Here is an 18,508-nt window from a genome sequence, read left to right as displayed (position 1 = left end):
AAATGCCAAATCAAGTTTATGTTAACTCTGAAGGCTTTAAAACATATAAGACATTGCAATGGCTCCATATCAGTAAAGAAAGAAAATCCAACTCAAAACTACTTAAGCAACAAAATGGAATTTATTGATTCATGTCACTGAAAAACCCAGAGGTAGATTTAGTTCTCTCCATTTCTCAGTCTGTCACCTGCAGGGTTGGCTTTCTTCTCAGCCTTCATGATGGATCAAGGCTAACATCTATGTCCAGCAGAAAAGAATGGCACTTCCTGGTAGGTTTTGCAGTGTGAGGGTCCATTCTGATTGGATGAATTGGGTCACCTGAACCCATCATTGTGGCTAGTGGAAGGAATAGCATAGATGGGCCAGACCAGACCACAAGATCCACCCTAGCACTGGGGAATAGAGTCCCACCTAAACCACATGAACTGTTGAGTGGGGGCAGATGGCTTTCCAAAAGAGGGTAGGGCAGTAATTACCATGAAATTGGGGTAAAAAATGCTGGGAGGCCAAAAGAACCAAGGTGCAGGACAGGCTTCTCTCTAGGGTGGGCATACTCATGATGATGTAGCTGGGAGGAAGTCCTAAAGGTTTGCCCACACTTGATGCACTCATACAGCTTCTCTCCACCATGGAGTCTCTGATGCCGACTTAATGTTGACTTAACAGTGAAAGCTTTTCCACACTCATTACACTCATAAGGTTTCTCCTCAGTGTGGATTCTCTGATGTACAGCCAACTCAGAACTACTGGGGAAGCCATTTCTACACTCCTTGCAGAGATAGGGTCTAACCCCATGTGGATGCTCTGATGCCTGATCAGATTTGCACTATTATTAAAGGCTCTCCAACATTCCTCACACTGATAGGGTTTCTCTCCAGTGTGGATTCTCTGATGCTGAATTAATGAAGAATTGCCACTAAAGGCTTTTCCACACTCATTGCACTCAAAGGATTTCTCCCCAGTGTGGATTCGCTGGTGTCTAACATAGTAAGAAAGAAAGTTGAAGCATCTCCCACACTCCTCACATCTGAAGGGTTTCCTTGCATAGTGGATTCTCTCATCCTTTCTTTTAACAATTTTCACTGTGGGGATTTCCTGGTACTTCTCCAGTTCACATTTCTGGGAAGTCAGTTTCCTGAAAATCACTCTTTGGCAGCCCACGTGACAATATCACATCTTTTTCTTCAGAAATTCACTGTGTTATGTGGATTCATGGTCAATGTTGATCTCAGCACCTGATATAAGAAATGGAAGACAGATGCCACCTGAGAATTATACTAGAAAAAATGGAGCACTGAAATTATACAGCCTTTAGAGATTACTATTCCAGCCTCCATGTAGCCTGCCAGAAATATAAAGCTATTCAACTGGAAGTGCCAAATATGACAGAGGCAGAAAATAGTAGCGGTGGAACAGAAAATGAGATTTTTGAACCCAGGTCATGATACTTTCCAACACAGATGATTGCTTCCTAAGCTTTCCCAGACCTATGTATCCCTAATAACTTGTGACTTCACAGTACTTAAATGCTTGAAAATGCTCACTGGAGGAAGAGGCACAGGGTCTAAGAGCAAGAGGCAACCCCTGATGGATAACAAGAGTAGAGTGTATGCCCTATAACTGTTAGAAACTGTTGAGTCGACGTGCTGTTGTCAGATTCAAACATGTCTGCTCTACTGCCTAGAAAGGGGAGAGCGTAGTTTGCTGCAACCCCAGGAGACTGCACAGTACCCCTCTGCATGGTGAGGAAAAAGTAGCCTAAGGTGAGAAACAGCCAATAGAAACAGACTGTCCGGTGGCATTTATATTTGCAAAGACTAGATGACATTTTAACTAAGTTTGTTTAAATTCAATTCAGTTTTTTAAAACTTTGAGTTCAATTTCATATTCAAGCGTTGATCTTTATCAATTTGTACTCTTTTGTTAATTAAACATTTCTATGCTAAAACCAGATATTAACATTTTTATGCTTTTTGCAAAGTAAAACTGTGTGCTCAATATCTGTTTATTTTTCCTTTTCTTTACAAACTAGCTGCCCTTGCTCTTTAACCACTAGAACATAAGCTCCATGAGAACGAGGGCTTGGTTTTCTTTCCTGCTGTATCCTGGGTGTCTTGAACAATTCCTGGCACATGGTAGACACTAAATAAATATGACAAATAAATGATTGAATAATTATTTGTTACTCTGTATAAATGGCATACAACTTATATACTTCAATAATTAAATTATTTTGGCTCAAAAATAACTGGATCCGTGTTATAACATCATGGCTGATAGGTTCTATTTTATTTTATTTTATTTATTCTTTTTTATGCTGGGCAAGATTCACCCTGAGCTAACATCTGTTGCCAGTCTTCCTCTTTTTGTTTTTTCCCCAAAGCCCCAGTACATGGTTGTATAGCCTAGTTGTAAGTCCTTCTAGTTCTTCTATGTGAGCCACCATCACAGCATGGCTACTGATAGACAAGTGGTGTGGTTCTGCACCTAGGAACTGAACCCATGCTGCCAAAGCAGACTGCATTGAACTTTAACCATTAGGCCATCAGGGCTGGCCCAAGTTCTATATTGATAGTGGTGGGGTGTTATCTATTGGGATCTCCATGTGTGAATTAGGAGAGTGGGCTTGTTCAGAAGGAAAGTATTGGGAAACAGGAGCAAGGAGACAGGTGAAATTGTGAGTAAACAGAGTAAATAACAATCTGAAATAGTGACCAGAACAAGGGGGAGCTTGGAATTCAATTCTCATAGATCTTTTTCCTTGCTGTTTGGCAAGAAATATCACAAAATCCGGATTAGAATAATAGATGACAAGAAACCCCTTCTTTCCCTGCTGCCCTATATTCCTATTATTCACATTAATCAGGTTCCCCACGGCAGTTCTTCCAAGCAAATGTCACTTTTCCTAAACCCTCAAATGCCCCCTCACCAATGGTCCACTCAGGATCACCTCTTCCTTGCTGTGAAAAGCAAGGCTGCCCAACAGGTGCTCCTTAACTCCTCGCTCTCCACTCCCACATGGTAGTATGCCATCTCCCCCCTTCCCTTTAGGGCTCACCCTCTCCTCACCATGATGCCAGCTCGCCCATTCCTCCAGGGCGCAGCTCCATCAGGCACATCTTCTCCCTTCTCACCTTTAACTTTCTCTTACATTAGATATTCAGGTCCACTTGAGGATATTTATCTTTTCTATTTTTTTTCTTTTTAATTGTTTGAGAACCACTAGTGAGTCATGAAATAAATGTAGTGGATTGTGAGCAGAAATTTTTTAACAAGTGAAATAAATCAGACTAGATTTGAATAGATAATCAATAGAAAATTCCAGAGGGGAGCAAACAGGAAAGGTAAGCATTGAAACTTTGTTTTCAATTATTTATAGAAGCATATATATTGGGTTGTGACATAAACTGTATTTCTTACTGCGAGTTATAATAAAAAATGTTTGCAAAACATTGCCTTAAAACTACTAATTTACAGTCTTTCCTTTCATTTTTTTTTTTTTTAATGTGTTTTCCCTCTCTCCAAGTATTTCCTCCCCTTGGCTGGTTTGTTTTTTTTTAAGATTTTTATTTTTCCCTTTTCTCCCCAAAGCTCCCAGGTACAAAGCTGTATACTTTTAGTTGTGGGTCCTTCTGGTTGTGGCATGTGGGATGCCACCTCAGCATGGCTTGATGAGTGGTGCCACGTCCGCGCCCAGGATCCGAACTGGTGAAACCCTGGGCCGGCCGAAGCGGAGCACGTGAACTTAACCACCCAGCCACGGGGCTGGCCCTTTTTCCTTTCATTCTTAAACCTCGCAAAAAAAGGGTCTGTAAGTGTTTCCTTAACATGTTCACTTCCCATTTACCCCTCAAATTCTCCACTGCACACCATCTTCCTTGAAAATCTTCCTACTCTTAGCTTCAATTTCACCCATCTCTCTTCTGCTGCACCTGGTCTTAATTATCTCTACTTCCTTCTCCCTCTCTCTTTAACCCTAAGTAGTCCCTAAGATTCTGTTCCCCATCCTCTTCTCTTCTCTACTCAGGGGACATTTTGGCTGCATAGCGTCCTTTATGTAGAGCAAGGTTTCTCAATCTCAGCACTACTGACGTTTGGGGCCAGATAATCCTTCATTGTGGGGGGCTGTCCTGTGCAATGTAGGATATTTAGCACCATTCCTGATAAAGTAGCACCCACTTCCCCAGTCTGCACAACCGAAAATGTCACCAGACGTTGCCAATGTCCCCTAGGGGACAAAAGTGACCCCAGGTGAGAACCACTGATGTAGAGGACTCCCACATATCAGGGTGACCATAAAGTCTGGAAACAGATATAATGTGTTTTTTAATAGACTGAAGATGTCCTTGACACCATTATGTATGACTGCCTATGTTTCCAGACTTTGACACCCTGTGTAATTCCAGACCCAACCGCGTCCCAACTTTAAAGAGCTGCATTCTCAACAGCCTGCTATACCCAGGGAGTTGTGTCCCAAAGAAACTCAAACCTCATGGGATAAGTCTAGAGTCATCTTCACCCTAAGAACTGTTTTTCTATCATGACTCTCCTATGTTATCTGACTCATTTATATGTTTACTGCTAAGCTTTGTCAATGCTACCATGACACTCTTCACAATCCTCACAACACTCTGTCCCCATCCTTGTGTAAGCCTTCAAAGTTAATAACTGCAATACAATTTAGAAGAACGTAACAGAGTTTTATGCCTTGTTTTTCCCCTCAGTGCAAACAAGTTACATACTATGTTGAGTCACTATTTCTAAAACATAGCAATTATGGGCTGATGTCACTAGGGGCAAGGTCACTGAGGTTGGGGTCACTGCTCTCTCATTTCCTGTCCCCAGGCTGTAAGTTCCCTAGGACAGAACTCTTCAGATTTCCCATAACCTCTGTGTTCTAGGCTTCGCACACACACTAAGGATGGTTGTGCATGGTTGGCTAAGTAAGGTGACTTAAGGGTAAGCTCTGTAGTAGAGCAAGTGAAAAAGAAAATGGTGAAATTAATTTTAGTAATTTATTTAACCAAATATACCAAATATTATCATTTCAACATGAAATCAACATAAAAATTATTAACGAGATCATTTTTTTTTTTGTACTAAGTCTTCAAAAATCTGGTATGTTATCCCTACAGCACATCCCAATTTGAATCAGCCCCACTTCAAGTGCTTGAGAGTTTAATAAGCACATGTAGCTGGTAGCTACTATGTTAACATCACAGAGTAGAGAAAAGAGAGTCCTGCTAGGCTTCCAATCCTAAGCTTCATGTTCTTGAATGCTGACTAAAAAAGACAGAAAAATGAATGCTGGCAGGTGGGCCCCAGATATATCCATTTTAAAATATACTCCCAGGCAATTTTCCTACACACAAACCAAGAAGCTCTTCACAATTACATAGCAATATATATGATTAATGTGTAGTGATATCTCATTGTGGTTTTAAACTGCTTTCCCCTGATGGCTAATGATGTTGAATATCTTTTCATGTGCTTACTTGGAATCTGTGTATTCTCTTTGGTGAAATGTCTGTTCATGCGTTTTGCACATTTTCTAATTGGATTGTTTGTTTTTATTGAGTTTTGAGAGCTGTTTACATATTCCAGATAGTTGTCTTTTGTTAGATATTATATTATGCAGAAATTATACTCGATCTTTTATTCCCTCCCTCCAGTCAGACTATCTTCCTTTTTTTCCCATCTGCAATCCATTCTTATCTCAGAACAAATGGCCTGCCACTGAAGGAGCATTACTGGATCCTCTAAATGGGAACTGTTCTCAGCCCTCCTTCTGTCGTGCTCCCACAGCCCATTGCCTATAAACCAACAACAGCACTTAACACATTCTCTCCTCTTTAGCTCTACATCTGTCTCTAGAGCTAGTATCCTCCAGAGCTTCTTAAACAAAGAAGTGCCGTTTTGGCACATGGCAAGTGCTCAAAAACTCGTAAACCATGTATCTAACAAAGGATTGTGGTTGCTGGTTCTAAACCTGCCTCACTTACCTTTTGAGACATCTGTGGTCCTCTTCACAGGTGGGTCACCCTGTGCCTCCAGGAGCCAAGGCAAATCCCCTCCCTCCAGAAGTGAGATCAGGGCAAGTCTGCAGACTGGGGATCCTGAAAAGGAGGAAGAACATGGCGCTGGCGGGGAGTCTCATGTTAGCATTCCTAGGGCACCTTGTAGCCCTGTGTCTGCACTGTCAGTGTCAGAGGAGGAAACCCCAAAGTAGCTCAGTAAAATATGGCCCGCAGTAGTGGGCTGGAGGATGGGGAAGCCCAAGGAGATTTTAATCAAGAGAAAACTGAGCATTTGTGACCTCTTCCTAAAAGGTCACTTGGAGTTTATTATTGAGATCCTATGACACACACAAGCACAGGGAAGGAATGATGAAAGTCTGCCTTAGACCACTGAGAGAGCTGAAAAAATGTGTAACTTAAACAGCAAGATACTTCTCTCCCACTGTGCCCTGCACAGAGCCCCTTATGGTGGGAAGTGTTCTCACCAGAACAGCTGAACCCACATTAGACCTGAACCAATCTCAGGCTTCTCCCTCCCTCCCTCCCTGCCTGATATCCTCTGGGACTGAGGAATTAGGAGTTTTTGCCCCTGGAAATACGCAGAAGGTTATGAAATTCGTGCTACATGCCACCCCTACCCTTGTCCTATGAGTCTGAGTCCCAAAGGCAAAGTGGCCTTACCTAGGGAAGTCAAGTTTCCATAATTTGTCAGCATCACTTCCCTGTACAGGACCCTCTGTGCAGGAGAAAGGCCAGCCCATTCTGTCCGGGTGAAGTACACAGCCACATCCTTGAAGGTCACCACCTCCTAAAATAAGAGGTTCCTGCTGCCCCAGAGCCAATCTTCTGGCTCAGTGCCAGAGTGTGGGGCACAGAGGACAGTGTGAGGGCTGAGGAAGCGTCCTGTGACAACAGGGAAATGAAGAAAGGGTGAACGGACATGGACTTGAAAGCCAGTGAATGACTACACGTATGACCATCAAATCTGACACTCCTTTCACTATCAGAGCAGCTTCTACTTGTACACAAGATTTTCTACTACAAAAGGAAAGGCCACATTATAGAAAAGTTGGAACAGGGAAGGTCTTTCATGAATTCACCTTCTTGAAGCAAACCCTCGTCATTTTTGCATGTGCCCTTCCAGTCTTTGAGACTCTCCATGAACAGATGACTGGCCTCTGACGGCCCTTCTCACTGGTGACATCTCAGGAACTAGCTGCTGCCTGTCCCCACTTCACTGACAAGGGCCTGGCCCATCCATTCTGCTCCCTGCACTAAAAGTAAGCCCTGCTATGTGTCCACATCTACCCGCCCTATCCCACTTACTGAGAACAGAGTCACAGTTTGTCCACATGGGCCTCTATCCCATGAAACCCTCATCTGATGCCTGAACTCTGTTGTGCCACCCGCCACTCCGCCCCAACAAAAGGGGCTGTGCTGCCTCTGCTCGAGCCCCTCCAGCAGAGGAAACTCTACTGCCTGAACCACCTACTCAACTCCAGATGGTCTTCTTAGGAGAAGGTGCTTCCTGATTCTAATGGCTGCTAGCAGCTCTCTGGCTGTGTCTCTTTCCACCTCCCAGATAATCTGTCTTCTGCAAACCAAACCTGCCTGCCAGCCCCAATTCTCCCTTCCCAGAAAGCACTATGATCCAGTCCCTCTCACCAACTTGGTGTCTTCCCTGGGCAGTGATGATCCTCCCGTCTCTTTACTCCAAGGTCTCACATGTTAGCACCATCACATGGATGATCCAGAAGCCCTGGCAACCTTCATGCCAGTTATGTTCCTGACATGACTGAGCCACAATCCAATTCTGAACTCATCTCTCTACTTAAACTGACTCCTTGGCTCCTCCTAATTCATATGAACCTTAGTGCAAGGAGAAACAAATGGTAAGTGCTCAAACCTGATGTTGGCTGTTATTCTGATCCCTGTCTCAGTCAGTAGCACCACTTTCAGCCTGGTCTCCTGTGCTAGAAACCTGATAATCATTCTTACCCATCCCCCTAATCACTGCTTAGTTATGACAAGGAATCAGTAATCAAATCCTGCCAATTTTCTCTCTTGGGCCTTTCTCGGATCTGCCTCCTACTCACTATCATTTTAGGTCACCACATAGCTCAAGTCCTCAGCAACTGTCCTTTGGACCACTACAACAGTCCCTAACTCCAGGCTCATCTTCCAGTCTGCTTTCTGTCCAACACACAGAAAGATCTTTATAAAATGCCAACCTGACCTCAACTCTGTGGGGTAAAGCACATGGATGGTCCCCATACAACAACAAACTTACATCCAAGAACCTGAGCCTGAGCTCTATCAGCAACAAATGTCAGATGACAGGAAGGCCCAAGACTGGAGACAAAGGAAATAGCTGGGAGGCTCTGTTGACAATGTCCCAGAAGAGGGATGATAAAATTAGGAAAGCCATAAAAGGAAGGGGTAAATGGGCACTGAGACAGGAACAAAAGGACTTGGATTGAGGTGTCAAGGAGATTAAAGAGTCAATAATGATTGAGAAATCTAAAACCAGTGACCAGGATGGTGACATGGGGATACCAGCAATTGGTAGGAAGTGCAGGAGCCGGGGTCGGGGAGTGGTGTACAAGGACGACAATAAATTGTGTCTCTGATGTGTTGAGATTAGGCTTCCAAGCAGGGTGATATTAAGGGAGGGGAGTAGAGAGACATTGGACATTCTGAGATTCGTACTTGGGAGAAGATTGTGGATGCTGAGATGCAAGATAGAGAAGCCTCAAGACAGAGCCAAACAAGCAGCACTCAATGACCCAGCAGGCTGCAGAGCTGAAAGGCACTTGGCAAAATCTTTCTCTCTAACCCGGGAATGAACAGTACTGCTGCCATTTGACAGATGAAGTCAGCTGAGGCACAAAGAGGGTAAGTGACTGGCTCAAGGCCACAATACTACTGAGGGCTGATGGGAAATCTAATCTGAAATTAAATTTCCTGCCACCTAGTACCAAGTTTCATATTGCAGGATGCTGTTCCCCTCAACCAGAAGTAATAACTCTCAAAAAAGATATGTATGTACCCTTCCTGGACCAATTCTTTCCCTCACTGACCCTGAGCCCCCAACTTCTGCTCTCTTTTTTGGAAGACAAGTGGTATAGGCCCCTTTTTTCTTGTCTTCTTCCTACTGTATCTCTGCCCCCACTTACCAAGAATCTTGTGACCTTGTTGATCTCGATCACTCCCACTGACACTAGATACCTACACCACCAGCCTGAGTCCCTCATCCTCACAGATCCCTCTGTGGGGGGAGCTACTGGACCTGGGGACCCTCCAGCTGAGCAGAGATCCTCAGAGTGCAAGAGGGTGCACCTCTGCTTCCCAGGACACTCTCTCCAGGTGTCACCTCCTGGGCCCTCCAGTCTCTGGCTGCTCAGTCACCATCAGCTCTCTCTCCCCAGCATCCAGTCCCACTGAGGGGGATGAACAGCTGCTTTGGCTCTAAGACTTTTGCCAGAATCACTCCTCTCATCCCCCATTTCCTTCAAATCAGATCTCTCGAAGGCTGACCTGAGGGATCCACAGCTCACCTGGTGCCAAGCTTCCAGGGGCATGGCTGCCATCACTGGGCTCCCTCTCAGTGAAGGGCAGGGGCTGAGGGAAGAAACAAAAACAAAGAGAACCAAGAGCGAGCTTGGCTCAGTCAATGACTTTCCTTTAAACCTGCAAATCTGTATTAACTGCTAATAAAAACAGCTGACATTCATTGAAGGCTTGCACAGTGCCAGCTTCAGAGCTCAGTGCTTTACGTTCATTATAATACTAGGAGATACATACTACTATTGTCCTCATTTTATCACAACAAGGAAATGAGACTTAGAAAGTTTAAGTAATTATCTTAGGCCACAAGATCTGTATTAATAACCACTAGGTAGTACTCTCTCTCCTGGGTAAACAATACAGTAGGGCAAAAATATATATAAACAAAAGCAAAATAAAACAAAAAAAACAGGTAATAAATTTAATGAGAAACATACCAAGTCTATATAAAGAAAATTATAAAGTATTACTGAGAAACATAAATGAAAAGGCAAAACATGTTCCTGGATGTAAGGAACCAATATTAAATTTTTTGTTAATGTCGACTTTCCTCCAAACTAATCTACAAATTTAATAGTAATTTCCTTTTATTAAGAGTTTGTGCACGCTCAGCACTACGCTAAATGCTTTATACACATCTTCTCCTTTAGTCCTCACAACATTCCTTTAAACGAGATTTAGGTTTTAACTCCCTCACCCTACTCTCTAAACAGATGAGTAAAACGGAAGCTAAGAGTTTAAGAGACTTCACCAAGTTCACACAATGAGTCGATGGTCAAACTTGGATTTTAAGCCAAACTTGGATTTCAAGCCAAGTTGGCCAGATTCCAAAAGCCATACTCTTAACAAGTAACCAGTATTACTTTCAAGCAAATTCTGAAAAGAATTTACTTAGAAATCTGGTAACATGATTCAAAAGCTTATATGGAAGAATAACTAGTCAAAACAGCCATGAACATTTAAATAAAAAGGGAAAATAGGAAAGAAAAAACTGGCAATGCCAGATGCTAAATGTATAACAAATAAAGCAGACTGGTACAAGAACAGATCACTACAACAATAAAACAGAATCTAAAACCCAGGAGAGACTAAACTATCAAGTACATCATAAAGATGGCATTCCAAACAGGGGGGAAAAGGGACTGATTATTCAATGAATGACACTGGAACAACGGGTTAACTATTTAAGGACAAAATACGTAATTAGATTCTTTATCTCCTACCATACACTGAAATAAATTACATATGCTCTAAAATTTTAAATGTGAAAAACAAAACCAGAGAGAAATTAAAAGAAAACAAAGGTAACAAGTCTCCATCCCAGGGTGCAGAGACATCTAGCAAGAGCAGTTCCAGCCCAGTGGGGAGGCCACAAGCCAAAGGACAAAGAAGCAAAGAGAAAACACTCAGAATGACAAATTACTTTTAAACTCCTGGTTTAAAAGATTATGGAAAACTCAAAGGCAAACTAGGAAACCAAATCTATAACACATGCCAAAAATAGTTAATATCCCAAATCCTTACAAAATCAGTAAGAAAAAGCTGGACACCCTAGGAGAAAATATTATTAATAGGGAATTCACCTATAAATGGCCAATAAACACATGAAAAGCTGTTTACTCTCTAGTATATATAAGATGGCAAATTAAAACAATAAAATGTCATTTTTCTATCTGTCAAATTGGGAACTTAAAAAAATATTCTTTATACTGGAGAAAATATACTTTTAAAATCATACACTCCCAATATCTGCTGGTAGGAGTGTAAATTGTTACATCTTCTCCTGAGCACAAATACCTGCCTAAGTATATTCCTATCTATACTGTTAAGTATAAAATGCCAACTTCCGTTGTACATGATTTGCTCTCATACAGTAGAAAACTGTTACTGGCGGTTACCTCCGGATAATGGACACGAGGGTCCAAATAGAGGGAGATTTCTTTTTTTACCACACAGTCTTAGGTAATTCTTTTTCTTACCACATACATATAGTTCTGTTTAAATTTGTTTAAGAACTTAAAATTTAAAACCAATTTTCAAAGATTCCAACTTAAGGAATTTATTGGAGACGTGCTCAAAGATTTCTGCTCATAAGCATTCATTGCCATTATTTCTAATATAAAAATGATGCAAACTTAAACATCCAACAGTTTGGTACAAATGAGAAAAAAATAAGGCAGCCATTAAAAATCATGTTGTAGAATGTTTCAAAACACAGGAAAATACTCAAATGCAATAAGTGAAAAAATGATTATAAAACTACTTGTATTTCAACCTTCAATTACATGAAAATCACGTGTACTTAAAAATACCTACAAAACCACTTACTGGACGCAAATTTTTTAAAACTCAGTATTTATCTCTGAGTGGTAGTCTATTGATGACTTTTATTTTTTCTTTGTGGCCATTTTGATATTTCTCCAATTTTCTTACTAGAAATATATTTACTAATTTTTGAATTAGAATAAATGTCACAGGGCAAGTATTAAATGGCTGGCTGGGTCCCAACTCAGGATCCCAGCACCTGCTATTCCCTCTGCCTCTAACAGCCTTTCCCAATTTGCCCCTTCTTTAACTGATTAACTCTTTTTCACCCTTCAGATCTCAAACTAGAAAACACATCCTGGAAGATTCAAGTAAAGTCAGAGTCTCTGTCCTTATACCAGGCAGCTCACACTGTAATTATAAACATATTTGCCTCTTCAGTCAATATTTATTGAGGTATACTCTGCAGGGCAATATGGTTGGCACTAGGGATTCAAACACCGAGGGGAAAAAATTCTTGTTCTCGTGTAATTTGCACTAAAGTAAGTGTGAGGTTACAACTGTGCTCAGTGCTGGAAAGACATTTGTGGTGGTCTGAAAACCCATCAAAAAGTAACCTGTGCCACAGAAGGGGGGGGGGGGGGGTTGACCTAGTCGAGGAAAACCTAAGAAACGGAATTAACTAGGCCAAAGGAGTATCTTTACCGAAGGAACCACACGTTCTAGAAACACAATGCCAAGGTGGCTGAAGCAGAGCCAAGGGGGGTGCGCGGCAAGACGAAGGGTCAAGACACTGTAAGACGTCAGGCCTCAGAGGCCCGTGAACGTTTAGGACGTTGGTCTTCTGCCCTAAAACAATGGGTTACTATGTGCAGGGGCCGAGGTATGATCAGACTTGATTGATATCGACTTTCCCATTAGGCTGAAAGTTCCCTGCGTCATTCACAGTTGCATCCCCGGAACTTGCAACAACACTGCACTTGGCAGGCACTCGATAGGGTAACAGACTAAACTGGCACCCGGTGCCACACCTTCCACCGGTGGCCCACATCCTCGGCCCCCACGTCCCAAAGCGGCCGCCCCCGGGGCGTGAAGGAGGCTGGGAAGGGCGGGACTGCCCTCGGCAGGACTGCCTCCCTCTCCCGGGCCCCGGGCCGCGTCCCAGGGAGGCCCCAGGAATCAAAGGCGCCGCCCGCCTGAGACGCGGAAGCCGGGCCTCCCGGCCCACACTCACCTCCGGCGGGGGCGCGGGGCGCTCCGGAAGTGCGTCACCGCCCGGCGCTCCCCGCGGGGAACTGCGCGTCCTCTCCCCTAAGCCTCGCGCCCTTCCCCCGTCTTCTGTTCCTGGTCCCTGGCCGACCCCTGCGGGGAGGAGGCTGCCTGCTCTCCGAGGGGCCTACGGCGGCACCGACTTTCAGCCATGGCACGGGGCGGAGAAAGCCACAGGCCACCCTGGACGAGCGCTAGCACTGCGGGATTCTCTTATTCGACTGCACTCAAGCTGGCTCTGCTCATTCGATCGGGGCAGAGTTCCTTGTGGATCAGTGACGTTGTAACTGCAGTGTGAGGAATGGATTTAAGTTGGGCAAGAGAGCGGTTAGGAGGCTATTCAGAAGGCCCAGTCACGATAGTGAAGATCTGGATCAAGGCGGTACCGTTTATAAGTCTGCCATTAATCTCTCTTACAAGCTATTCTATAACAGCTGAAACTGTAGGTACGAGCACATTTATATGAACCACGTATGCACTATTCTGCCTTGTGGATGGTACCGCTCTAGAAATTAATCTTTAAATATTCTTAATTTCCCATTACATGTAACTAGCATCCAAACTGCTTCAAAATCGCCTGTCTTTATTCTGTCTTAGTGCCCTTGGCTTGACAAACAACAAAATGTTCAGAGATATGCCTTCTTCACTTCAAGATCACTCCGTTCTTCCAATGAGGAAACTGAATCCTAGAAAGATGAGACATAGCCCAGATCTCACTGTGATGTAGCAGGGTTCTTGGCCACCTTTGCACCATGACCCCGGCTTTTGTCTCTGTTCTTATTGCCTTGACTCAGTCACTGAGGACCTTAACCTCTCTTGGGGATCTGTGGAGGCTTGCAGTTCCATTTCTGCAGGCACAGATAAGGAACGAGCCCTGACCAAGTTGGACTGTAAGCTCTGTAATTCAGTACAAATTCAGCGAGGTAGGAGAAATACAAAGGAGACTTAGACTCTAGGCAGAATTCTTCTGCCTAGCTTATTGCTCTGGATACAGCCAGAAGGTCTCTCCTGGGGGACTTCTGGCTGGACAGAGCTTCCATGGAGGCATTGTGGCACTCTGGCTTCCAGGGAAGGGCAGGTAACCTATTCATGCTCTTGGAACCTCAGGAGATGCAGTTGATGAGAAAGTGAAACAATACAGACACAGACTATAGCACAGTTTGACAAAGAGAAGGAAAATATAAGAGAGGCTAAGAAACAGGAAGGATAAAATGAAAATACCCAATATACAGCTAAAAGAGATCCAAAGGAAGAGAACAGTAAGAATGGGAACAAGTGACAAAGACATAGGGAAATGGGGACTCGTTCATTGTTCGTGAGAGTGGGAATATACAAACACTTTGGAGAGCAACTGGGCAGCATCACATAAAACTCAAAACGCACATACCTTAGGACCCTGTAGGATATACTCCTATAACCTGATAAACTCTTGCACACATGCACAAGGAGTCATTCTGTGTAAATAAAAAATTATAGCCCCAAAACTTTGATTCAGTTATGGTTAAAACTTTGTTAATACCATAAGTCACAAGTCACAATGATATTTAATGAGAAACCTTGAAAGGTTTCTTATCGATGCTTTTGAGAAATCAATGTGTAAGTTTCTCTAAAGAAAAATTTTAAAATATTTACATACCAAGTCCCTAAAGGCATTAAAAAGGGGAGCATTAGCCAGATGGAAAACCAATCTAGCCTGAGTTCAGTCATCACGCACTCTGTGTGGTAGATACTGTGGAGTGGCTCACTCAACATCTTTTCCAAACTTCTAATGTGTCTTTATGTACTGCAAGGATGGAAAGCTAAACACCAACTTTCCCATATTCCCTATGGCTGGGGGATTCTGGATATAACTTAGGCTCCACTGATCAGATGTATTCATAAAAGACTAACTTATGTGATTGAAGTGGTGCAGCTCACCACAGAGGCAGCATGGTTCGGAAGCCCCCGGCTGTAATCTGGAAGGCAGTTTCATGACTATTGCAGAAATCATAGGTCCTTTGATGGTGCAGGCCTGCAGTGTTGCTTTGGGAGTCATTCCCTGATGTTTAGTCAGAACCTATTTCTTCAACCTTCCCCATTATTTTGTAAGTTTCTAAAACCTTGTAATCTGGCTTACTTAAACTAGACCCCGAAAAATGGACACTAGGTCATATAATGAGTTTGAGTTTCTGTCTAATGTGTTCATTAATAAAGAGAAAGCACTACTGTTGACTACAAGGGTTTTATATTCACCTCCTAGGAAACTTAGTCTAAATGGCAAGATTATGATTACTGCAAACTGGTTTTACGTATTTGTTGTGGGAAATCATTTCAGCATGCTTTATTTGCTAATAGAAACCTTTGTTAGAATATGCATGTTGTAGGAAGTTGAGTTTGTTCACTTAATATGTTATGAGCTCTACCTCTATTGATTTCTTTTTCTTTTTAGATTTTTTTTTAAATGTTTCCTTCTTCTCTCCAAAGTCCCCCAGTACATAGTTGTATGTCCTTCTAGTTGTGGCATGTGGGATGCCACCTCAACATGGCCTGATGAGCAGTGCCATGTCCACGCCCAGGATTCGAACCGGTGAAACCCTGGGCTGCCGAAGCAGAGCACGAGAACTTAACCACTCAGCCATGGGGCTGGCCCCATGATTTCTTACTATCTATGAGTGATTGCCTTCATTCTCTAACTCTCCTATTATATAAGTAGCATGAGGTTACCCACTATTGAGCATTAAGACCCCTTTGCTTTGGCTTTCTCTCTATAGACCTGTTTGAGTTAGTTTCTTCAACACATACAAGGATATTCACCATGGCACTCCTTGAAATAGTAAGAGTAGGTAAGTAGGCTGTAGAAAATTCTTTTCATCAGTTAAAATGAACTAGAGCTACAAGCTTCAACATGGACAAATTTCATAAATACCATTGTTGAGTAAAAAAAAAGCACATGAAAAAAGGATAGAGAGTAAACATTTTGTTCACTTAAAAAATACATAAATTGGGGCCGGCCTGGTGGCAGAGTGGTTAAGTTCACGCACTCTGCTTAGGTGGCCCTGGGTTCGCCGGTTCGGATCCTAGGCGTGGACCTATGCAGTGCTCATTATGCCATGCTATGGTGGCATCCCACATAAAATAGAGGAAGATTGACACAAATGTTAGCTCAGGGCCAATCTTCCTCAACCAAAAAGAGGAAGATTGGCAACAGATGTTAGCTCAGCGCCAATCTTCCTCACACACACACACAAAACCCATAAATTATAAATACATATAATATTCATGGATAATTTATGGAACATGCATTTATAGTAAAAGCTCCAAAAGAAAAGCATGCATGATTCAATGAAACACACTAACCCCAGCATAGGCGTTTTCACTGGTAGGAAGGGGAAGGGAAGGGGAAACAAGGAGGGATGGGGAAGTGAGGTTTTAGCTGTAAAAGAAACAGTTTTAAAATGTTGGCAAAATGCTAAATTGGTTTAACCTAGATGGTAGGTACATGAGAATTGGTCACTTTTACTAGTTTTCTATATTTATCAATTATTTCACATTAAAAATAAAAGGTTTAAAAGTAGAAATAAAGTCTTTATCACATTCATTATACTGTTAGACTTTCATCCTGAAGTGGACTGTCTGATGATATATTAGTTCTGCTTTAATGCTGAAGCCTTCCAGATATATTATTAGAACTTGTTTCCACTGGGTATACCCTAGGCTGTCTAAATTGGGAGTAGCTGTTGAAGATTTTCCCACATGCTTTACAGTCATTGGGTATCTCACCTCTGTAACGCATAATACCATCAGAACTATAGTTAAAACCTTTCTAAACTTCATACATATGAAGAGTTTCTTCCTATCATGATGCCCATTTAATTTTGCATTAACAATATAGAAGACTCCTGTAGTACTTACACTGGTAGGGTTTTTCTCCAGTGTAGATACCCGGATGCATACCAAAGTGGAAAGTACTTTCAGAACTGCAGTTAAAACCCTTCTCATTCTACATACATTTGATAAGTTTCTTCCCATGGAAGGTTCCTTAATGCCCAATTAATGTTTCATTAACAATGTGGAGGGCTCTTCTCTAATGAAGCTATTCTGATGTTAACTCACTTGGGATCTACACCTGAAGGCCTTCCTACAATCACTTCATTCATAAGGTGTCTCTCCAGTGTGGATTTTCTGATGTTGACAAAGTCTGAAGTTATACCTAAGAGCTTTCTCACGCTTAATATATTCATGGCTTTTCCCCACTGAGGAGTTTTTGATGCTGAATTAGTCTTACATTGATGCTAAAGCCTTTTCCACACTCCTTACATTGAAGTGGTATATCTCCAGTATGAATAAGCTGATGCTTTCTACATTGGGAGCTACACCTGAAGGCTCTCCCATACTCGTTATACTCTTAAAGTTTCTTCTCAGTGTGGATTCTCTGATGTTGAAGATAGTCAGAATTATGGCTGGAACCATCCCCACATTCCATACACAAAATAAGGTTCATCCCCATTATGGTTTCTTTGATGCCTGACTAGATTGCATTGACATTGAAAGCTTTCCCACATACATTACGTTCATAGGGCTTCTCTCCAGTATGGATTCTGACGTCTAAGATAGTGAGAACTATATGTGAAATCTTTTCCACACTCTATATAGTTGAAGGATTTCTACCTAATGTGGTTTCTTTGATGCCAGATTAGTTTTGCACTCACATTGAAGGCTTTCCCACATTCCTTACATTGATATAACTTCAACTCTCTAGTGTGGACTTTCTGGTGCTAAGTTGGGAGTTATATCCAAAGGTTTTCTCATACTCTATACATTTGAAGGGTCTCACCCCAGTGTGCATTCTTTGGTGCTGAATCAGTTTTGAATTAAAACTGAAGCCTTTCCCACTTATCTTACATTCATGGGACCTCTCTTTAGTGGAGGAAATGCTCTGAGATGATGTTTGTACATTGATTAAAATGACCTCTCCAGTGGAGACTCTCTCATCCTCCCCACACCTATTGGAAAAGAATTTTATTCCCTTCATACTACCCACTATGGATATTACCTATAGCCTCTTCAGTTCATAGTCTTCTGGAAAGGTAGTTCTTTGAAAAATGTCTCTCTGGAGCTTACTAGATATCATAATCTCTTCCTTTGATATATCTTTTGTTGTTATGAATTCATTAGCAGTCTTGGTTACATCGTCTATATTATGAAATAGAAAACAAAATTGCACTTAAGAAGTGTTCCTGAAAAGGCAACAGGATCATAAAATCATAAGACTATTAAATATCATTGGTCCAATCACCTCAACTAACCAATGACAAGCTGAGGCTATTATAAAGAAAATGTATAGTATCTCAAAAAAGGAAAACAGCCAAGGTAGAATAATAAACCAGTTCTTGTCCCCAGTTACATGTTCT

At 42.2% G+C, this 18,508-nt stretch overlaps 1 protein-coding gene and 1 pseudogene across 4 annotated transcripts in view; both read right to left on the bottom strand.

Annotated features, from left to right (window-relative positions):
* ZNF19 (zinc finger protein 19) overlaps positions 1-13,392 on the bottom strand; it is a 30,078-nt gene extending 16,686 nt beyond the window's left edge. The window contains exons 1-4 of one of the 4 annotated variants that reach the window (XM_023637284.2): positions 13,084-13,392; positions 9,575-9,638; positions 6,699-6,920; positions 6,003-6,116 (exon numbers count right to left, since the gene is read on the bottom strand). In XM_023637284.2, coding sequence (XP_023493052.2) covers positions 6,003-6,014 — 12 coding nt within the window. In that variant the 5' untranslated portion in view covers positions 6,015-6,116; positions 6,699-6,920; positions 9,575-9,638; positions 13,084-13,392. Of the gene's footprint in view, positions 1-6,002; positions 6,117-6,698; positions 6,921-9,574; positions 9,639-12,554 lie in introns of all 4 variants that reach the window. The other 3 variants (XM_023637290.2, XM_023637285.2, XM_023637289.2) reach the window with 3 other exon arrangements.
* On the bottom strand, positions 328-1,170 carry LOC138923545 (zinc finger protein 19-like; annotated as a pseudogene).
* Positions 13,393-18,508: the final 5,116 nt, after the last annotated feature.

The sequence above is a fragment of the Equus caballus genome, chromosome 3 (genome assembly GCF_041296265.1).
Source record: "Equus caballus isolate H_3958 breed thoroughbred chromosome 3, TB-T2T, whole genome shotgun sequence".
In the NCBI taxonomy this organism is placed as follows: domain Eukaryota; kingdom Metazoa; phylum Chordata; class Mammalia; order Perissodactyla; family Equidae; genus Equus; species Equus caballus.
The sequence above is the reverse complement of the archived record's forward strand: the minus strand, read 5'-3'. Positions and strand labels throughout refer to the sequence as shown.